This window comes from Manacus candei, unplaced genomic scaffold (genome assembly GCF_025592945.1).
Source record: "Manacus candei isolate 608988 ecotype Guabito, Panama unplaced genomic scaffold, ASM2559294v1 h1tg000037l, whole genome shotgun sequence".
Lineage (NCBI taxonomy): Eukaryota > Metazoa > Chordata > Aves > Passeriformes > Pipridae > Manacus > Manacus candei.
Genome location: NW_026138085.1, coordinates 17192548 through 17215948, shown reverse-complemented (window position 1 = coordinate 17215948; position 23401 = coordinate 17192548). Strand labels below are relative to the sequence as shown.

At 50.2% G+C, this 23401-nt stretch overlaps 1 protein-coding gene across 1 annotated transcript in view; it reads right to left on the bottom strand.

Moving 5' to 3' along the window:
- Positions 1–1727: 1727 nt before the first annotated feature.
- The window catches only part of PDLIM4 (PDZ and LIM domain 4), a 43506-nt gene continuing 21832 nt past the window's right edge, over positions 1728–23401 (bottom strand). Inside the window, exons 4-7 of the mRNA XM_051794159.1 lie at positions 11352–11530; positions 8927–9084; positions 5089–5209; positions 1728–4182 (exon numbers count right to left, since the gene is read on the bottom strand). Coding sequence (XP_051650119.1) covers positions 3978–4182; positions 5089–5209; positions 8927–9084; positions 11352–11530 — 663 coding nt within the window. The 3' untranslated portion in view covers positions 1728–3977. The remainder of the gene's footprint in view (positions 4183–5088; positions 5210–8926; positions 9085–11351; positions 11531–23401) is intronic.

The following is a 23401-nucleotide window of genomic DNA, read 5'->3' as shown; positions in this document are numbered from 1 at the left end:
GGTGGAGAAGCTGCTCCCGGGCTGGAAGAGCTCTGTGGGTGTTTCCTAGGGAGAAACAGAGAGGCAGAACAACTTGCACAGAAGTTTCTTTAGAGTTAGGAGCAGTTTTCTGGGTTTACTATGCATGTGGGGAAGATTTTTTTTTGCCTAAAGTAATTAAAATAGCCTCTTTCACACATGAGAAAGGGAGGAGAGGGAACTTTTCCAAAAAGCCTCTTTCTCTCTACCCCCCTCCTATGGCACAAAGACTTTTATCCTCATAGAAATGGACCAGCTGAGATTTTTTAGAGTTCCTGGGGCAGCCAGCCAGTAACAAAAGCAAAGTTAAACAACTCCAAACAAAAGCTGCAGCAGAATGGGGGTGTGGTGGTGGAAATAATGCCTGGCTAAGTAGGAAACTTTAATGATGATACATGGAAAAAGTTAAACAATTAGAACTTGAATCAGACTGGCCCGGATCCCACTTTTAGTTAATAAATGCTGTGCTTCATCACAGAGCTTACACCTCTTTTTTTCTAAAGCAGGGAGGAGGCTCCCCGTGTTGGGCTGGTCACAGTGTCTGTGTGGGCAGCAGGAGGTCTGGGGGGCCCCAGGGCTGCTCAGGCCCCCGTGTCCCCCCAGTCTTGCCCCTGGGGATCACCCCGTGGGGCTGAAGCCCCCCCAGCAGCAATGCCCAGGGCAGAGGGGCCAGGGAGGGCAGTGGCTAAACCACAGAAACACACCCATCACATGTGTGCATTCAAGAGTGAAGAGAAAACCACTAATTGGAGAGTCATAAGCATGTTAATTATTTGAATATGTGCACTAATTAGACATGGAGTTACATAGACCCACACTATGGAGATCTTTCCTGCCACATGCAGATCCTCAGAGGCTTTGTCTTTTAAATATTTTAGGCACATACAAGCAACAATTTCCATATATGAACACTTGCCAAATAAAACCTTTTAGGTTAACATCTATTGGAGGCACTTACCTCACATCCCTTCTGACTTTCCCACACACCAATGAATCAAATCCCAATCAGCTATTAAAACCACATTCAAATCCCCATCAGCTATTAAAACCAGCCCCATGTGGACTGAGCTACAGAAGCAAACATCCCTCTGACAGGGCTGCTCATCCCAGCCTGCCCTCACCTCCCAGTCCCCCACACTCCCACCACCCACTGGGTTTCTGTGCCCCCAGGGTCAGCTGTAACCTCCCCTTGGGAAGAAGGCCTGGATCACTCCAGCAGTGGCAGGGCAGTGACAGCCCCAGCCCCACAGAGCCGTGGGTCCCATCTGCTAACAGCCTGGGCCATCAGGCAGGAGCAGGTTCCCTTGGAGCATCACTGGGACTGGTTAAACATTGCCAAAAACCCCAAGTCACTGGCCCTGTGCAGGGGCAGATGTGGTGAAGCTCTGGACCATCACAGGAGGAGCAGGGTCACACTGGGGACAGGAGCCAGGCACCAGTGCAGACACGATGGCCCTTCCCATCTCCACACCCTACAGGATGTAGGGTCCCAGGAAGGTCTCACGAGTTAAAAACACAACCAACTCCCCACCAAAGCACAGGACAAACTTCAGACAAGCTCTCAGTGCCCCGTGAAAAGCTCAGCTGTCTCCAAGATGCTTTTTGAAGTTTATCCCGTGTCCTCCTCACCTGGATGCTGAGAGACCCCCACATGCAGGAGTCCTGCCCCAGGAGAGACCCACCAGGGACCAGGCAAAGGCCAAGCTAAGTGATAAGCCAAACAGTACAGTTTTATTTTGTATTTCATACAAAATGCACCCTCCCCATGTTTTACAGAGTTAAACAGCATTACCTGGTGACACAGAAGGTGACACTCACTTGTGGCACCTCCTGCAACCCCCACAATGGGAATGAGGTGCCTGAAGCCAGGAATCAGTGTGCCCTGGGATGGGGTTGTATGAGGCAGCTCCAAGCTCCACAGGGGGATCAAGTGAATTGATTACTCCTGAGAAGGGGTATCACAAGATGCCATGTGGAAAAACTGATCTGTGGGAACTCGGGGTCAAACTGAAAGCAAAGCCCCATGCCCAGCAGTCCCAGTGCTGTACTGGTATGGCAGCCAAGCAAGACTACCAAGGGTGCCCTGCCAGCAGCCTGCTCAGAGGGGTGTTTAAAATGAAGGCAATGAACCAATTTATGAATTTCTTGGTGTTCCCTGTGCCAGGGCTGCAGACCCCTGGCATCCCACAGGACATGGCCACCATGCAGGTGGAGTCAAACAGGGACAAGAGCCCCAGGGAGTGACAAACAGCACCACTGGCAGCTGTGACCATCTGCCTGGAAAATGGAGACAAGCCCCTGTGCCATTTGTGTCATGAGTTCCCCATCACTCAGTCGAGCTGCATTCACTCCTGGGTTTGGGGGAAGCCTGAACTTTCAAGCTACAGGCACAAGAGTTTGACCCAGCAATGTGTGGGGATTGCAGCTGGACAGGAGCTGCTCAGACCCTGCAAGTCTCTGTGTGAAGAGGTCTAGATGTAGCTCAGTAACACTCTAAAATCCCTTCTGAGGTGCAGAACCTGTAGGAAGAAATTGCCTGCTCAGCCTCAACTGGGATCATGCTCCCAACCCTCCTCCAGTCCCAATTTTCCCTGTTATGGAGAGCCAGAAGGGGAAGGGGTGCTTTGCCCATCACCCCATTTCTTATTTTCCTTTTCCTTGGAAGGAAAGTGAGCGCAGACATTTTATTTTTCTTCCCCACATCCTCCTTCTCCCAGAGTGAAGAGAAAGAGCAGGGAGGCTGTTGCAAAGCAGAAATAACCTCGTGGTACTGAACACAGGCTCCCATCACCACCCACAGCAGCACCCAGCTGGGGACTAAACTCTCTCTCCTCCAAGCAGTAACATGAAAAAAACCACATTTCTCTAACAAAGCAACATCGAAAACCCCCCACATTTAACTAAAAAAAGCAACATCTCAAAATCCACAAAAACTATTCCCCTCAAATAAAGTGGATGATGGACTTGACTGAAAGCACACAGCCTTGGGACATGGGTATAAATCCAATCCTGCTGCCTTGGGACTCACCCCAGCTCCAGTTACTCCCCAAGTGCCTGGAGGGATTTCATCACTCTCTCCCTGCTGGGAGGCAGACCCAGATGGCAGCAGTCTGAGGATCTAGAAATAAAGGACTACAAAAATACAGCAAAAAATGGGAAGAGTCAGAATGGCCAAAGCAAGGGCAGCTGTGGGCAGGAGTGTGGGAAGTGGGGATATCCAAAGGGTGCTCCAGGCTATTTCAGTGTCCTTTAAAGGTGTGCTTGGGTGAGTAGGTGACAGAAAACAACTGAATTAGGAGTGGAAAAAGGAAGAGAAAAGCCTTGTCACAGCTCAAGTGTGGAGATCTCTTGGGGAGCTCTAATCAGTCCGTCTCAGCCTCCAACTGCAGTGCCCTGATCCAGAGAATTTCACTATAATTAGTGCTTTAAGAGATCACCCTTCCTTAGCACAGCTGCTGGGATGAGGCTGAGCTGGGGACCCACTGATACCACATCCTGACTCCCAGGGGGTCAATTTTTAATACCTGGGACAATGACAAGGCAGGAGATTAGGGTCAGGATACAGGAGTCAGCTTCTCTTGTTAAAGTGCCTTATTTTCTTCGAGCTTTTAAAACATCTTCCTTGTTTTTTAATTACAGGGAGGGCACACACAAAAAAAAAAGAATACTGGTTTTATATGAAACAGAGTAGAGAATTAATCAATATTTACACAGATCTTGGACAAGGTTATGGCACAGACTAATAACCCAACGCAGCAACCCAAAAAGCAGAGTGTCAAAAAGAAGGGAAAAACCTGTTCTTAAGCTTTCAACACCATCCCCCGGAGATCCCCAGTGTACAGGGCTTTATCTGGGAGCAGGCAGTTTGCCTCGGGCTGTGGTAGCCGGGGGTGATCGCAGCCGGCGCAGGACGTGGGTGGGCTCTGGGCTCTCCGACCTCTGCAGAGCACAGCCCAGGCTTAGACCAGTTCGACTTTAGCGTTGGGATAAACAGCCACCACGTCATAGCCCTCGGGGGGCTTAACCCTCTCCTTGGCGTGGGTCTCGCAGTACAGCTGCTCCTCGATGAAGAAATACCCCCTCTGCTTCAGGTTGAGGCCGCAGTCGTCGCACATGAAGCACTCGGGGTGGTAGAGCTTGTCCCGAGCCTTGACGATGGTGCCCCTGGAGAGACGGGGAGAGCTCAGTGAGACACAGGGAACGAGCACCGACAGCCTGTCCTGCTGCCTGCAGGGAGATGGCACTCAGGGACATGGCAGGGGGTTGTCGTGGGCTCCCATCCCGACACCTCAGCCCACCCGAAGCTGCCACGCTGCTCCAGGAGTGGTTCCACGGGATTTCTGCAGGAAGGGACGCCCCGTGTGCTGCAGCACTGCCCCACAGCTCGCTGCAAAGCAGAGCCCGAAATATCTGCCCTCAGCCTGGCCCTGCACACCAGGAGCCAGCCAGTAAATATCTGCCCTCAGCCTGGCCCTGCACACCAGGAGCCAGCCGTGGCACTGCAGCTCCTGCACAGACCCTCAGCCCACGGCACCAGCAGGAATACGGGTACAGGCTGGCACAGCCCACACTCAGCCAGCAGGGCTGGCATGAGCAGGATGTAAATTACAGCAGAACATAAATCACGACAGACCATAAATTACAGCAGAACAGAGCAGTAAAATGCCTGTATTCTCTGAAATCAGACCCAACATCCATCTGTCAGAGAGTAACTCTTCAACGAGCAAACAAAACTAACCCACAACCCTCTTCTACTCGACCCTCAAGGCGTTTCTCCCTCTGTGAGGCAGCGAAGTGCCAGCTCCACGCTGCTATTCATAGTCCCTGGGCAGCTACTACGATAAGCAGGGCAGAAACCACCCCCATCAATCACCCCTGTTTTGCTGTGAGATTCCCTTAAAAGGGACAATCCAAAATGTATTCCTCAATTCCAGGTTTACATAAGGTTAGAAAAAAAAAAAAACCAGAAAGGGGCCTGAGTGTATTCTGCTGTGAACCCCAACCCGTGTGCCCGGCAGGACCCCCCCGGCCGTGCCCCCCTGCCCGGGGCTCTCCAGGACTGGCACTTACACGATGCCGTTCCCGCAGCGGGTGCACTCCGGGAGCATCTGCAGCCCCGACATGGCCCCGCCCAGCTTCGGCACCGGGGGCTTCATGTTGCGGGGGCTGCTCAGCCTGTCGAGCTTTTCACCTGCCAACAATTAGAAACAGACAAACGGATTGAAAACTCCATCTCTCACGGCTTTGGTTTTGCTTTTTTTTTTTTTTTTTTTTAAGGACTCAGATGAGTCTCTGCCTGCCACAAGAGAACCTGCAACTTCCTTGGAAGCTCTGGGACAGCACCAGCTCAGTACCTGGACCTTGTCAAAAGGCAAAGCAGCTGTGATCTAGAGATAGGAGGCGAATTTGGGTGTAATACTGTTTAGGGAGTTGAGAAAGATAAATAGCAAAGAGCTCAGAAAAGCTCCAGAAAGGAGAGGTTCCATCACACCAACATTTTGGGTGCACTTGGTAGATCCACTGTCAGTCAAGGAGATAGAGAGGAAAACCTTTTGGAGAATGAGGCAAATTAAAACAAACAGTAATATAATCACATGCATTTTTCTTCCTAGAGCGCTCATTTAAGCTCAAATTATCTAAACCAAAATATTGTGATAGAAGATAAGGTCTTCTGGGGCACTAAGCCTCCTTTCATAGAAAGGTCCAACACAGGAAAGGAAGCAATGAAGATTTTGGGCATATGAACAATATCAGAGCAGAGTTTTCAGTGTTGCAGCCCCCTCCCTACAGACCATCTACCATCTGCCCTTGTATTTTGGACAACACCACCACACTTGTTGCCAACCCCTGGGACACTTAAAAGCTTCCAGAATCCACTGCACGGTTTTCCATGGCTCACAACTGACTGGTCTGTTTGGTAGGTATTGATCTGTGGTTCCTCTGTGACGGCCTGAGGTTGTAGAAAGGAAAAGCTCATGAAAAAGGACAATGTATTTTAGTCCATCAGCTGACAGAGTTTGGAAAAGCAGTAGAGGAGCTCTTGGATGAACAAGCTGTTCTCCAGTGTTCTGACTTCCCACTCTCCTGAGCTTCCAGAGTATTTCAGTCCATCTTCAGTGACTGCTTCCAGCCCTCCTGCCCAGGGAGTCTCTGCAGGGCACAGGCATGTCTGACCCAGGTGTCTGCATGCATTGTTCTGGTTTGGGAAACTTTAGAGTAAAATCCAGTGGAAGCACCTCCCACAGACCCAGAAATGTTTCTGCCTTTCCTAGAGGGAATTTTTAGTGCCTGGAGCCAGTGCTTCATCACTCCTGGTTGCTCCCTGACCCTGTGCAAGTTCACATGGTACACTCTGAAGGGCAGAGCTCAGCAAAGCTCCTTCCATGGAGAGACCCCTGCTCCCCCATCCAGCGTGCCCAGGGATGGCTGCTGTCCTGGGCCTGCCTGGGAGGAGGGTGCACACCCGACTCCCCCCTGGGGTGCACAGGCACCCCCAACCACAGCCCCCTCTCCAGCCATGGCTCTGATCCAGGGGCCAACGCTGACAGTGCTCCCAGCCAAGGGAGCAAAACCAAAAAGGACCAATTCCCCACCAAACCCCACTTCCCAAGGTATAACACAGTGTTTGGTGATGCCAAGAGCCTTGATACATGTGAGTGCCTGCCCAGGAGCAGAGGGGGGCTGCTCCACCCCAGGGTTCCCCCCAGTGCTCAGCTGGGTCCAGCCAAGCCCCCGTCAAGTCCTTCCGCTGCCTTGCTGGGAATAAACTGAAACAACTGCTGGAGCTGTTGGCTTCCCCCAGCAGGAGACAAGGAGTGCTTGGACTAGACATGCTCATCTGCCAACATTTAACAGTTAAGCTGTCACTGTCTCTCATACTGAGTGCTTGGATAAGCTGCTTAAAAAAAAAGAGAAAGGGGGGGAAGAGAAAGAAAAAGATTTTACAGCAAAATGAACCCTGCAGAGAGGGCTGCTTCCCATCTTCCCAAACCATGGATTGTTTCCTTCTAGTTACCAGCCCACAGTCTCATTGTGATTTATGGTCCTCAGCAAGGTAGGGAGATGCTTTAATTCCACAACCTCAACCATTGCTGTCTCCATTATGGCTGCAGTGAAGGAGGCTCTCCCCAGCCTCCTTCCTGGGCCACGGGCACTTAAAGGCAAGTGCTGTTGTTCCTCCAGCCTCCACCCCAGCACAAAGCATTGCTCCCTAAGGGGGTGGGATGGGGCTGCAATGCTTCCAGCAGAAACACATTCCATATAAAACAGATTGTTGTCTGAGACACTCGGCTCCTCAGGAGAGGAGAGCTTGACTTTAAAAGGCTAGGGTCAAAATGTATAATTTTAGGCTTAAGGAAAAAGGAGCAGGGGTGGCAGCTGTAAACCAACCCAGCCAGGAACACTCCTGGGGATTGAGAGCGTGGTGGAACATCAGAGAGCTTTGTGCCAGCAGAGATGCTTTTCACTTAATTTCTCATCCCTTATGAATAAACAGCGTCGGAACGACCAAGGCACGAGTGAGGCTGTGCCTGCAGGCACTCCCACGTCCCCTGCACACAGCTGAGGGGCAGGGAGGGTGGCAGAGCCCTGGGAGGTGACAGTGACTGCCCCAGCCTGTCCCGTGCTGGCTGGTACCCGACAGCAGCTCGGGCTCCAGCAGAACACACGGTGCTGCACTGGGGATGGGCTGGTGCCAAGAGAGGGCTGGGATGAGCAGACAGCCAGGACTGGCTGGGACAGTCCCAGGATGTGGGGACTGCCTTGGCACCTCTTTGTCCTCCGTTCCCCCAGCCCACAGCCTTTTCTTTCTCCCCTCCTCTCAGCACTGGGTTGCTGCCAGCCCAGGGCTGCAGGATGCAGGGGAAGGCAGGAGCAAACCAGTAAAGCTTCAATTTTATTCCCTTTCCCTGGCACAGAGAAGGGAGGAAGGCAGCAGTGTTACTAATTGGGATTAACACAGTCACTTCCCATTTGCTTCTTCCTAATGAGGAGACCTGGGGGAGCAGCAGACTCGTCCTTGCTCTTGGTGAAGGACTTGAAAGTCCAACTGGAGCATGTATTTAACATCAGTTTTCCTACCAGTCCAGGGGCTGGAATATTAATATTAAATATACTGTAAAGGTACACCCAGTGCTTCCAAGGCTGATCCCTCTCATGCTTTGCAGCTATGCCTCAGTCCCACTGAGAAAACCAGTACTGGAGGAAACCCACAGTGCTCAGAAATTATCTGCAATTGTACTTCTTGTGAAGCAAGAACCAACATCCCTCTAGTCAAAGAACAGACTTCATCACTTTATACACACAGAAACCAAAGTGCAAAAGCCCAACTTGCTACCTCTCACAGCTTCATAATGAGATTTGCAGCAGTTGGTATTTTCCCATAAAATCTAAGTTCCTGGATTCACATGATCGGGGTATGAGGCTCCTGGAAGGAAGCAGAAAGAAGAGTCTTGCCCTAATGATCGTAAAGCAAAGCCTGAAAGTTTGAACATAAAAGCCCCAATGGACTTAAGGCTGAAAGGCAAATAAAAGAAACTGAAATGTATAGTTTGGGGATCTTATTATTTAATGTGTTAACGACATGGGCAGGAAGCTGTGACAGACCTGAAAAGTGAGCCAAGAGCTCCTGATCTCTATCCCTGCCTTGCTGAGGACCATCCCACGTCCTTATGCAAATGCCATTTACTTAACCAGACCCAGTTCTCCTGATCTTACACAACCGCTTCAGGCCATTGTGTCTCATAAACCATGGCAGAGAAACAGCTGCCACACTGGCTGCAAATCCAGCTTTCACACGGTGCTCAGTCAGCCACACAATTTGGTAAGCCTGAGTATGTGAAACCCCAATTTGAAACCTGCCCCCCCGGTGGTCCCCCCTCACAGGGCACTTGGGTGCCAACCTCCTCACCGTTCTCGCCAGCCTCCAACATGCCCTGTAAGTATCGGAAGGATCCAGACTGCTTTGGCTCTGAGACGGGCTTTTCATAGTCCTGCAGCATCTTGTAGACATCTGACTCCACATCAATCCCATTTCTGTTCCGTGGGAGAGACTTCACAGGGTCAATGCTGTTTTAAAGCAAAGAAAGAAAGGCTCAAGTCAAATAGAAACAGCTCCTGTCAGCTCATCAGGGCAGTACTGGAGCCTCCACATTCCCACAGATTCAATGAAGCACCTCTGTTCCCATGTGTTTCCCTGCCTGGAGGGACGTCTGGCCCAGGAAGAGCCGCTGAACCAGGGAGGTTAAACTTGTTCCCTGTTGGGCTCCAATTGAGCAACACAGCAAGAGCTGGCCCAGTTACCAGATGCCTTCAGGAAAGAGGGCAGCTGCTTGCAAACACTGTAAATTGCTCTGCCACCCATGGCATTTACTGAAAGAATGGGTAAAACATGCATTTCATTAACTATGTAGGGCCAGGAGATGCACCCAGCCCTTGTTAGGGCATCCAGAGTGTGTGCCAGGCACGGCAGCAAAGCCCTTCAGCACCCACAGGTGCCTCTGGGGAAGCTGGTGGGTACCTCTGTGAGTACAGAAACAGAGCCCACAGCTCAACGGAGAAAACCACCCCACCACTGGGGGGGACATAGGAGGAGCCCCATAACCCCCCTCTGCCCTCCAGCATCTCGACCCAAAGCTGCTCCTGGTCTGTACGTGGCATAGTTGGGATACACAGACAACAAACAGCAATTTAAACCATTATTCCAGTTCATTCAATACATCAAAGCATGAAAAGCGTAGTTGGAATAAAAAATATTTAAAAGTCCTGCTGAGAAGAGCTGAGTCCAAGTGCTGTTGTGCTCCAGAGGCCCCAGTGCACAGCACAGCTCCAGGGGAAGGGGCTCCTTTTCCTTTTTACAGAGGAGGTCATCAAGGTCATTATAAAACCAATAAAAATAGCAAGAGCCCTGAAGTCCATCAGTTTCACATATTTTAGCTATCATCTGGCTCATTTTCTCCACCAGTATTATATTCATGTCAGCTTAAACAAATAAACAAAAGAAATAACATTCACTTTCAAACAAACGAAGAGGGAAAAAAAAGCCCAACAAAAGTCACTTTCAAAGAAAGGCCAGAGCTCCATTTTCTGGTAGTGACTCCCAAGCAATCCTGCTCCCTGTGGGAGGTGAGGGCCATCCTGGCTGAGCCGTGGATCCATCCCTGTGAGACCTGGCCAGCCCAAACCTTCAGGAGGGCCCCAAGTGCCTGCCTGCCCTGCTGGAGCCCTCTCCCACATCAGTTCACACATTTTCAGTGAAAAAGGGCAGGTTTGGCCAGCTCAGCCTCACCGAGCACCAAATCAAAGAGAACACACTCCTGCCCCAATGCTGCTCAAAGACCCAAGTGAATCTCCTGGCTTTTGGCTCACACACAGGTAACACCAGATTTTGTTCTCTGTATTTTTTGTGCAGTTCTCTCTGTCTTTCCAACTTCATTAACTTCCCCGGAGCAGCACGGGGAATAAGCTGGCTTGCAGCATCTGAAATACGAATTCGTGCAGACACAGAGTTCCCAAGCTGAAAAGAAACTCTCTTTGCTCTTCCTCTGCGATACAGACATTGCTTTCTTGCAGGATATTTTGCCAGTTTGGAGGAACATAAATCAGCATCCATATAATCCATACAAAAGCATCCCAGCCCTCAACCTGGCCTGTCTCAAAGTCTGAGTTATCCAACCAAACCGTTCTTGGCTATGCAAAAGCCTTTTCTTTCCTAGGAGCATTATTTATTCCCCAACCTCCTGGACAGCTGCACTGAGCAGATCTTACATTTATAAACATCCCAGTTACTGGGGTTCATTTTTTTGGTGGACACCTCCAGCTCCCAGGGCAGGTGTTTGCTCCTGGGTCTGCAGCAGGGTGATCCCCACTCCTAGGAGGGCAGCACCCTCCATCCTGTCCCAGATATACACTTCAAAACCCCAGGATATTAATGTCTGTGACACTCACATAATCATAGAACTGTTTAGGCTGGAAAAGCCCAAGGTCATCGAGTCCAGCTGTTAACCCCAGCACTACAAACCCACCACCAAGCGCCACATCCACACATCTGTTAAATCCCACCAGTGGTGGGGACTCCACCACTGTCCTCAGCAGCCTGTGCCAGGGCTGGACAACCCACCTACCCCTGACTAGTGGGGCAGGAGCCCAGCCCAGCATCTCGGCCTTGGCAGTGTCAGGTCAGTGCTTGGACCTGATCTTGGAGGTCTTTCCAACTGAAACGGTTCTAAGATTCCACGCTCTCTGGAGCTCCAGGAACACCACAGCCCCCATGCACCCCCAAGCCAAGCTGGCAGGAGCAGCAGTGCAGGCAGAGTGTGAGCCCTGCCCTGTCCTACCTGTGTGCAGCAGAGATGTGGAGCCCGCCCAGCTGGGCCGGGAGCGCCGACTCGGGGCCGCTGTTGGGGTAGAGCCGGGGGGGCTGGTGGTGCTGCACGTTCAGCACCTGCTGCTTGTCCAGGGGGCTGCCCCCAGCCCCGGGGGGCACCGACCTCCTGCTCTGGGCAGGGCCGTTGTCCTGGAAGAGAGGAAAACCAGAAAACCCTGAGATTTACAGCGTGCGATGTGCACGGAGCGGCCGCGCTGGGACACGCGGTTCGCAGTAACAACATTTTGCACGTGCTGTGGAAAACAGAGATGTGCAGCAGGAAAAGGAAAACTCAGGCTTGACCTGCAGTTAAATCGTGCTAAATCTACACAGCTCCCCTCGGTCCCCAACCAAATGCATTTTACTGTTTCTCCACCGTGAGCCGCTGCCAAATATCCTGCATTTATTCTCCTGTACGAGCGTATTTGTTATTTCCTCAAAAGAAAGGCTGTGAGTCTGCTTCTCATTTCTCTGCTTCCACCACTCCCAGGACACTTGCTGTGCTCCCGACTTCAGGGCCATCGCTCCCATTTCCATCAGCAAAACAGGATAAGCCCGAGCTCGGCAGCTCCACGTGCAGGTTGGGCAACACCTGAAGCCAAGGGACCAGTCCTGGGATTTTCACTTGCAGCTACCCTTGACCACAAAGATCCATGTTCATTGTGGGAGGCTTTCTCCCCAGATAAGATCAGTCATTTACAGGGTGAGAAACACATCAGTCAAGGGTTTAGCTGGGCATTCATATTTCCATTTGCTTTTAAAGTCCCAAGGCAAACTACAGAAATCTTTTTGTCATATGACCTTGAGTTGGGAACTCAGATGAAATTAAGCCAAAAATTTTCCATATTATTTTACCCATGTAAAATATTACCTATGTGTTATTGCACATATATGGAATTCCATCTATATGAGAGTGTACAAGGTTGTTAGTCAGCCCTGTGCACACCCATAAACCCAGCAGTACCTGCTGCTAATGTCACCACGAGCCACCTGAGCCAGGCTTTACCTGCAAAGACTCAGTCTGGGGAGATAAGCTAATTCCAGCAACTGGGAAAAGCAGCAGAAAGCTGGACACAGCCTCTGGACACACGTTGGCTGCTGTTTGCAGCCATGTGAGTCAGAAACATGCCTGTACCAATGGAAGGCACAGACGCTGTGTAAGAGGCTGGAATCTGTTTAATCTGGTTTAATCTGTTCCAGGGCAGGTCCCCAGCCAAGCTGCCTCACACCAGCTTTTCAGTAGACTGAAGCTGATGAAAAACCAGGAAAAGAAAACACCATCCTGTGAACAAATAACAAAGTACATATTGTGGGGCTCTGATACAAAGCTTACTTTTGACTAAAATAATCCAATAAATACTAATTGGAAACAAATGTTTATCACTGGTGCATAGGAGAACACGCTGGTGCTCCCAAACCTTGTAAAAACGAACAGCTAAGAGAAATAAAAACCAGATCCTGCTAGAAAAAGATCCTGACAGTCCAATTCTTCAGTTCTTCCCAAGGCAAAATGCTCATTGATAAAACTGGGCTTAATTAAGAACTGTAAGATGGAGCCTTCAAGGGTTTCTTCTACCATCAGCTGAAAAACTGCAGCCCCCAGCTCCCAGCACTTCCACTGCCTCAGAAGCTGCCTGGAGCCCTCTTGGCACAGTTCTCTCCACATCATGCATGCACACACACGTGGGGAAAACTGCTTCCAACATAATAACTTCAAATTGTCTATTAAAATAGGAATTTTGCTGCCAGGAATAATATAATTTTAACTGTTCCCCAATTTATGTTCTTTAAAAAAAATATATATACAAGCAGGCTACGGGTTTCCAATTCCCAGATTTACATTATTATTTCAAGGGAAATAAAGAAAACACTCTCGACCATGAAGCAGAGAGGAAAAGAAGGATCATAAACATTTGGGGGGAAAAAGGTAACAGCCCATGTGGCTAACAGCATTGAGAGCTATGGAGTGATGCTTTTAGAAAACCACTATCTTTAATTATCTGTGGCCTGGGGCTCAGATTCACACTCGGTCCATGGATGCTGGAGGAGAGGGCAGGGTCCTCTTCTCTCCTCTGACCTCCTGGGCTCCCCCACACTGGGGCCATCCAGCCCCTTGGCTGGGGACCATGTGACTGGCAGCTGTTTCTGGAATGGAAACCTCCTCCATCCAAGGGCCTACAGACCATCATCTCCATGGATTGCTTTAATCCAAGGCAGTTTGTAAAGCGTCGCCCCTTCGTCCCTGTTAAGCTCAGCAATTTGTTCATCGAGACCAACTGTTGCTATAAAGCTAAAACCTCTTGGTTGGGCACTCTCCAAAAGGCATGGGAGCCCAGGGGTGGGAGCAGGAGGAAGCAGAGCCCTTCCTGCACTGCTGAGCTGCTCCGTGTCCCACGCTGCCACCAGCTCCCTGTGCCCCTGGGAGGAGGATGCTCGTGCTGGTGGCAGCTCCTCTGTGCTCTGCTCAGCCCTGTTACAAAGCCCCAGGTGACCCAGCAGCATCCACAGGGATCAAGGGGCTCCTCAACACCTCCCAGACCAAGACCATGGACATGAAGCTCCTCAGTCCTTTCCCACCACTCTGTGTAGGCTCTGGAGAGCTGAGCTTTGTGCTGGGGCAGCCACTGGTGCTGTGGGAAGCACTGACCCTCCGAGAGCCCTTTGTGCCTCCCTGTGCTCCCCTTTGCTCTGCTGCACAACTTTCCTGCTGCACAAAAAGCTGCTCCCAGGCCAGAGCTCAGTCTGCTCTTCCTCAAAGGCTCCGAGACCTCTGCGAGGCTCCTCCTCGTGCAAAACAGTCGCACGTTCACCCTCAGAAACCCAGAACCAGGGGGATTTCTTGCCAGTTCTCCAATTCAAGATCAGTTAAAGTTTCCTCCCCTTGGGACCTAATTTGCTTTTCTCTGCTGGCTTTTCTTCCTGCTTTTTATGGCCTTTATTAAACTCAGAGAGTTTGCAAACCCTTCCCAAGAGCTGGCCTGTAGAGTTTCACCATAGAGAACCCTTTTAGCCTACAAACCAGAAACCCCCAATTTGTTTTCTCAAGCTTGCCTGGGTTTTTTTGGACATTTTGCAAAATGTCCTATTTGTCCTTCCATCTTTTTTCAATGGCAAGTCTTTAGCTCTAGAGACAACAGGTTTTAAACAGAGCTTTAGAGAACATCAGACTTCATGTTCTGATTCAAAGCATTCAAAAGTTCATTCACTTTGGTGTGTTATAAATTAGACTCTTAAAAGACCAGAAGTACAAACAAGATGATTTCCTTTTTCCAGACAGAGATTAAAACAGAGGATTGCTAATTTGAGAGGTCAGCATCATTTCCTACAACCTCCACACAAGCCCCGATACCCGTGGCATGATTTGGAAGGGCTTTGATAGTTTTGGTGTCTCTTAAGAAGCCTTCCTTGGGAGCAGACCCACTAGCTGCAGAGCCAAAAACACCTCCAAAATTGCACCTCTGATCCCCAAATCCAGCCTCCATCTGCCCACTGGTGCAGTGCTGGGGGGAGATCTGCCTGGTCAGGACCAGCAGCAGCTCTGGGATCCCTGCACCATGTTTAACTTCCTAATCTCAAGTGCCAGTCCTGTCTCCTGTCATAAACACACACCATGTCAGACTCAAACAGAGCTGAAGGCCATTAACACTTGGCTCAGCCCAAAGCAGCTTTCTGTTTGATGTTCCTCAGATCCACCCTCCTCCCAAAACCAGAACACCATAAGTCGGTGTCAGCTACACGCTGGCTGCCAAAATGCTGAATTAGAGACACAAGTGTTTCTGTTTGTGCACCAGGAGGTCAAAGCACCCTTCAGCCATGCAGTCACCTGGAAGAGGTGCCTTTTGTGACCCTGTTTGGTGACCTGTGTCCATCATCCAGCGAGGGCAATGCTCAAGAGCTCCAGCTCCTCACCAGCATTTGGCTTCTTTCTCCCTTGCTCCAAGCCTGAGTAATTCGGCCCAAATTGATTCTGACCTCTCCTGGCAGAGGGTTTTTTGTGGATGAAATTTTACTGCCTTCATTATTCCAAGTCCCCTTTCATACAAATGTGGCAAGCAATTAAGCCTGAAGACACATCTCAACAACCTCAGGCTGAAACTCAGACTCTGCACTGAAGACAACTGCAATGCAGCAGCCCCTCCTCTCCTTCTCCCCAGATTTTCAACAGCAAGGACACTGCTTTGTCTCCGATAAACTGATTCAAAAGTCCCAGAAATGGAAATCTTATTATTACCCCACAGAGGAGGTGTATGGGACAGGCAGCACGGATTTAATTTCAATGCAAATAACAGATTTACACTGTGGCCAATGGCCACGGGAGCAGGATCAGTTCTCCAACAACAGCCTCAAAAGAAGTCCCACAGGGAGCCCTTACATTCAAGGCTGCCCCAAAGCCGGAGGAAAAGGATAAATTTTAAAAGCTACATTCATTTTAACACATTTTCCCCCACCAGCACAGTTCAGATGCCCTGTGTATATGCTGCTTTTACAGACTAAGCAGGCTTCAATCTAACTTTTAAAAGCTCTAGTAAGTACAATCCCATTATTTAGCTCAGCTCAGAAGATTAAAAGATAAGAAAAAAAGGTCAGGTGTAGTTTGCTGAGGCTGGATAAACAGAGTGTGTGGGTTATTTTATGAGACAGATTTGGAATATTCTGCCAAGTTCCCCTTTCAGCATATCCCACAGTCTGAAAGGAAAGTCTGAAGGAAAACTTAATGCATCACGTTCTTCTCACTACACTCCTTTCACAGTCATCGGCGAAACACCAAATTAATTTTTCAGATTTCAGTAAGAGAACAAACCTTGAAATCTGATGGTCTCCTGTAAAAAGGCCGCAGACGATGCTCACCTGACACACAACCCAGGCTGGAGCCTGGGGGAGCCCCAGCCTGGCCACAGCCCCAGGACAGGCTGGACTGCTCAGGGCATGGAGTGACAGGAGAGGGGAACGGCCTCATGCTGAAGGAGGGCAGGGATAGATGGGATATTGGGAAGGAATCCTTCCCTGGGAGGGTGGGGAGGCCCTGGCACAGGTTGCCCATCCCTTGGGAGTGTCCAAGGCCAGGTTGGACGGGGCTTGGAGCAACCTGGGCTAGTGGAAGGTGTCCCTGCCATGGCAGGGGGTGGGAATGGATGATCCTTAAGGTCCCTCCCATCCAGACCATTCCGTGACACTGTGCAGCACAAGGCCAGCACACTTCTAACCCAGGCACAATCTGTCACAATCAGAGAGCAATAACATTTCTCCACCTTGGAGCAGCCACACTGGTGGCCACCAGCAAGGCTCCAAAGGCTGCTGCCTCCCAGGGTTCCAGGGAACAGCTTCACTCCCTGGGAGAAGCCACAGCCCTCGTGCAAATTAAAGAGCTCAGGAGGGACTTGAGCTGCAATGCCACAACTTTATCCCTTAAGCCACCTGGCTCCCCAGTGGTCCCTTCAAAATCTGCAGCAACGGAAAAAAGTTCCCCAAGACCATCAGGATGAAAATGTGTTTTCATTTCTCCCACTGCTGCAGTGCAGAGGGCACGTTTCTACCATCAAGGGGTGAGGGGTGTTTAACCAACAGACAGAGGAGAGCTTTGTACAAATGTCCCTGTAGAAAAGCCTCAAAATTTCCTCCTTTCTCCAGCAGCAGCAGCAGCAGGTTCCTGCCAGGGGATTACCTCTCTAGAGCTAAGCTCAACAACAGTCTACACCCTGGAGAGGACTTTCCCTCTATTCCCAGTGTTCACCTTCCAAGCCTGGGAACAGGAGGGCATTGCTCAGTGCAGGTGTTGGGCTGATGCTCCTGCCAGGGCTCAGCCTCGAGCTGCCCTGCCATGCCCAGGCTGCTGTTGGATCAGCTCCCCACTGACAGAAAACATCCCCTACAGATGGAAAAAAACCCCAAACCATCACAACAAGTAACCACCCGCCCTCCTGCCTGCTCCCCTCCTCCCAGAGATGCTGCTGTTCCCATCTCAGTCCACGCTTCCACGGAATCACTTTTCTCACCATCTGGTGTTTGGCTTAAAGGACAAACCTGGTGAGCTTAACACTGACCATGTCCTGATTTCATCCTTTCCAGCTTACTGTCTCTCTCCTCTCTCCCAGCTGGGGAATTGTTGCATTTTCAGGTATTATCATGTCACACTTTCTGATGTTCTTTCCATGACCGCTACTAGGAGCTAATTGAAGCTAAAACATCACTGGCAACAAGTTAAGCTTCAGGCTATGGAGATATTACATTTTTAAAACCAAAAGGTGCCTGCTTCATCAGTGTGGCTTACCTGGACATCTCCTTCTGTAAAAGCCAGGGTAAGTAAGGTACATAAGAAAACAAAGCAAAAGCAATAGGATAATATTTTTTTTTCCATTTTGTAATGTCCCAACCTTTTGCTTTTACCCATCAACAAAAATGGTAAATTCTGTTAGATTCAAGAACGTGTCTCAGGCTTTCCCAGGCCTCTCTGGGAGCAGCTGCTCCAGGAGGTGGAGGCTGCTGCTGCAGCCTGACCATCCTGAGGGACCATGATGGACACCCCTCCAGCATCCAGCATCCCCCCTGCCCCACTGGGGATGGCTCTCTCCACATGCCCTCACCCCAGCAGGTCACACAAGCGACCTCCAAGAGACATTAATGCCTCCTAAGTGAGAAACAAGGAAAAATGAAGTGGGGTAAGTTGTTTTTCCTGATGGATAAGAGCAGAAATGCTGAGCTACACCTGTGCTTTCAAACACTCAGCACTTCTGAGCACACAGGCAGCAGTTTCCTTACCTGTGTTAACGGAGTCATCACTGAAACTGATGTTATCAAGTAAAGTAACACATCATGTTTGTGTTAGTGCTTTATCCAACAGCATTTTGCTCTGTCCTAAACCAACTCCCATTGTCACCATTTCAGTATTGCTCCTATGCACCTTCAATGAGGAAAAACTATTCAAGTTACCTGGACAGAAGAAAACACCATTTTGAAGTCTCCATTCCCATTTTCCCCCCTTTTATCCCAAGATTGTTTTTGCCTCGTTTATACACCAGGATTACCAGAGCTCACTTAAAGATGCTGATTTTATGTAACAGACACAAAGAATTTCACAAAACAGGTTACAGTTACGACAGCTCAAGATGGATCTTCTCAGTGGTACTGAGAAGATCCCTTTGCCTTCAAATGATTCAATATTATACCACAGGAAAAAACAAACACAAGTGCACAGCAAGGTGTGTGTAACCTCTTCACCCAGTAAATTAGACCAGTGTTTTTGGTGGTGTACAGACCCCTGATATTTGGGTGTGAAACACTCACGGCTGAGGCGCCCACAGCGCCCGTCAGGACCCAGCATGTTTCTGCTATTAAATCAGCATTAAATCAGTCCTCAAACAACGAGCTGGGAGTTCCCATGGACGGGAACCCGGGCTCGTGCCAGGGCATGAGCTCATCCTTTGTTTTCCCCGAAGCACGAGGCAAACATTTTCCCTCCTCCCGCCGGGACAGCCCGGTCAGTGCCCGGCTGGGATCGGGGGTCCCAAAGGCAGCTTTCCCGGGAGCAGCCACGGCCCAGCCCACCCTGTGACCAGGGGAGGGAGGAAGGAAGGTCAGGAGCCTCGAGAAAGGAAATTCCACCTCTCCAGCGAGGAGGCTTTAACCCCCAGTTCATCACAAAAATCAGCACGGCCGTGCCAGGCTTTTGCAAAGAAGTACATGGAAATTCCCTGCACAGCAGCAACCCATGGAGAACTTAAAGCAAATACTACATTTAGTTAATTTAACTTAAAACTAACTCCATTACTCAATTAAATGAAGAGACATTCACCTTTGGTAAAACAAAGTAATGATAAACTATTGAGACCAAAAAAAAAATATGAGCATATTTAAGACATTTTTCAAGCTGTTAAAAACAGTGCTAAGGGACAAGTGAGCACCAAACTGCCCTCCCTGCTCCACTGTGGGACACCACTGTTGTCCCCAGGTGCCCAAAGCTAAGAGGTTCAGACTCCCCTGAAGCCCACATGTGATTTTATTTATTTAATTAGAAGCAGTGTAGTGGAGTGATACTGTGTGTGAGGCCAGGGCTGGTGTGAGAAGTCACAGGAATGACGCTGCAGAGCCCACACTGGGTGGAGGCCATGTACAACAGGAGGCAGCAGGTCCTCAGCCTGCAGCCACACAGCCCTGAGTCCACCCAGAGCAAACAGAGCAAACCTCACCTGTATTCACATCTCCACTGGCCTGGCTCACACACAGCATTGGGTTCCCTGCTCTGCCTGGATCAGGCTGCTCAAACAGCTACAGCAGACCCAAGCTAGCCCCAGTTCCCCCTCTGCACCCCATCCTGGCTGGCATTGTCACGTGGTGAGCTGCTGCCTCAGTCAGGGCAAACTAACACGGATCTCTGTGCACTGAGACTTTGGTGCCAAGCACAGGATAACACATTCTAGGAAAAACAGCCTTCTCATCCTTCCTGTGCAACTCCCCTGCCACTGGGGAGAGATCAGCTCTTCTGCTCTGCCCAGAGCTCCCCCCCAGCTGGATGGTCAGGCTGGGGAAGCTGCTGCTCAGGGGGCAGCACAAGGGAGGACAAGGCAAGGGGGACCAGGAGCACAGACCCATCGTCCTCATCCCTCCCCTGAGAATGACATGGGGGCTGCTCTGCCAGCAGGGTAGCACTGGGATGCCATTCCCAACTGAGTGCCTGCAGGAAGTGCCTCTCCCTGTCTGTGCTGCCAGAGGAAACCCAGCCTTTCACCTCACACAGCTTATTGCACCCAAGTGTCCAGGTCTGGGAGGACTCACATCCTATTCCAGCTCTGGCTACGTGCTGCCAATTTAATTTCTGCTGCAATTATTCTCCCATCCAGACACTTGATCTACTGTCAATTAGCACTGACACAGTCCCCACAGCCCAAAGCCCATGTTTCCAGCCCCCCTGGGCCAGAAAGCTGCCAATTCTGGCAGTTTGGGAAACGGTCAAGAAAACAAACATCCTCTCCTTTGATTAGCACCACATGGTGGTATTTTGACTAGAGAGCTCGTGCTACAGGAAGCCAATAACAGTGGGATCTCCAGAAACTTATGGATGGGTGCTCCCACTGCCTCTGTCTGCCAGGGAGGAGTGGCTGGGCCAGTGCCCACAACAACACCAACACCGTGCAAAGGGAGCCCGGGGATCCCAGCACGTCAGCAGTGATGTCATGTCTGCAGGAGGGAATGCTGACTGCTGGCTGCAGAGCTCTGAGCTGCCCCAGCATCCCCCAGGTCCCACATCCATCCACCTCCAGGTCCAACAGGCACGCAGCCCTTCATTCTTTAGGATGCAAGTCTGAATATCACTCCTTTCTGGCCTCCTCTACAGATCCTTGCTGTTAAGGACAGACTTGCCCAGTGAAACCAACTGATAATCAAAGTCTGCTCTTTAAAAAAAAAAGTTATTTCCCAAAGGTGACTCACTCATCCTGCTCAGTGTTGTTCCTGCTAATTGTGAACAAGCAGCTCTCCATTTCCAGCTTCTTCAGTTGTGGGGGCAGCTATTCCCTGCAGTCACAGCTTTAATCAAAGTTTTAACAAGGAGGATTGATTACATTCTTGGTCTCTGAGTAGGGATTTTCCACAAAGCTCAACAGAGAAACCACAACAGATTTAGAAAGAAGGGAGAGGAGAGCTCACAGCAACTCCATACCTTCAAAGTTGCCTTGCACAGAAGATAATTACAAGTCTCACTGCCTTCGAGACAAAGATTACACCTAAATAAACTAAATTCTAGTAATAGAAATACAGCCTCTCTACAAATCGCTCAGACTGAGGCATTCTGCTTATGTCACATGTTTTGGGGCCTCCAGCAAGAATTACTGTAGTCACAAGTCAAAAGACTTCCAAGACATCTTTGCCCAGAATGATGAAAAAGTTGATAGAGTAAAACCTTGAGGAAGGAAGGACATGTGCTCCACATTACTGCAAAGGCCACTTTGGGTAAAACTCTCAAAACCCTTTTCAAGGACAACCCCAAACCTCTTTTTGTGATTTGAGAGCAGAATTCCAGCAGATTTTTTCCCCTGCCTTTCAAAGCAGATTGCTTTTTTCCGGATGCGAGGAAGTGCACCTAAAGGTTGCACATTTTGAGCCAAGTTATTGCTTTCCAATGAGACTTTTCTTTCTCATAATCCAGTGAGTGCCTTTGCTGGAGAGGCTGAGTGAACACAGCCTGGGACAGCCCTGGGTCACAACCAGGGAGCAACCAGCTCCAAGACAGTGAGCTCCACAACGATGGGGAAGGGATGCCTGGGGCCAGGGCTGGTTCTCTGGGGTGCTGATGGTCACCCTGAGCATCATGCAGGTCAGAGGACACCAGAGCACAGCTCTGGCACGTGTCCTGAGCCATCAGCATGAGCCACAGCTGGCTTGGGGAGGGAGAAGAGTCAACCAGCACATCTTGGGTGCAACCACAGCAATGTGTGCATGAAACCTCCTTCACCTCCTCTCTGGGAAACCCAAAAGGCCATTGAGCAAGAGTATGTAGGGATACAGGCACTGAAATAGAGGGCAAGAGCTCCTGCCTGTACCTGTACCCCTTGTTCACACACCTCTCTCAGTGCCTACCAGAAACACATCTGCTTTACCCACCCACTCTCCAGACTTATATATTTTCAGTGTAGGTCTGGATTCAGGATAATCCATCCCTACCCCCTCATTATATTTCATATAACTGTCTAATTTTTAAAAAGATACATATGTAACATATATTAATAGTCAGATTCAAATCCAATCTGCATTAAACCTCAGAAATGTTGTATCTGGCAGTGGAACTGCTGCACATTTGTTCCTCATTTAATATTATTCATAGGGTTTGGGCACATTAAAGTCTATTAAGAAAAAATATCTGTCAGAAAAGATGGCTGTAATTGATGAATGAAGCAAACGTGGCCAGAACCCAAAGCCCAGGCTCACAGATCAGCCTGTGCTGTCACTCAGGGCAGGAAAGACAAACAGACCCACGTGCTGCTGGTGTGTGGTACCGGGGTGGGTTTGCTGGCCCTGCAGTCCTGCTGTGCCTCTGCCCACTGTCCCTGGGCAGGAATACAGAACATTGGCAAATCCCACAGGGCTGGAGTGGCCAGCTGACTCAATGGCCTCAGGCTCAGGTCCACTTCTCATGGGGTTTGGAGGATCTCACCCCATCCACATGGCTGGGTGGGGTCTGTGCTGCCAGTGCTCTCTCCCTGCTCCTCACTGAAGGAGACACCACTCCCTGTAGCATCATTCCCCCTCTTCCACCCTTGCAGCTCTCATGTTCCTTCTGGACTGAGCCAAGGGAGGGCAGCAGGGGCACCCTGGGACCCTTGTGGGGACATTCAAAAACCCCTCTAGAAAGGAGCAGTTGAGCTAAACCAGGAGAACCTGTACATGGGCACTTCATGAGGGCTGGAGAAAAAACACAGACCAGCACAGGACAAAACCCCCCTGGAGAAAAAACACAGACCAGTACAGGACAGAACCCTGCTCTGTGGAGAAGGAAAGGATATGAGCAATGTTTGAACACTCAGGGTCAGCCCAAGAACACTCCTGTGTCACTGGGGCAAGCACAGGGGTGTTTTGCCAGCCTGAACTGATATAATTCCATGTTCTGAAGGCAGCAGGCAGCTCCAGGGCCTCTGCTGCTGCCCTGGGAGGGGTTGGCCAACCTACAGCAGTGAGAAGCCTCTGCAGGCTCCAGCCCTGCCATCCATGACCTTGGGTGCCCTGGGAAAGCTGGCAGCATGTGCATCAGCTCAGCACACACCCAAGGGGGAGAGAGACAGCAGGAGCTGACCTCTGCCCACATCCCCACTCCATCCCCTCCTCAGACATCTGCACAGGAGGGACCAGCACATCCAACAACCCACAGTCCAGTACCTCAGAGGCAGAGAGGGAGGAGAGAGACCCTGGTGCTTTTCCCATCGAGGAGCCAAAGGAGAACGAGAGTCATCTTTGACCTTGCTAACAAACCATTAGACAGGAGAGAGGGAGCAGAGATGGAGACCTGCTCAGCTCCATCCCCTGCCTGGCAGCTGT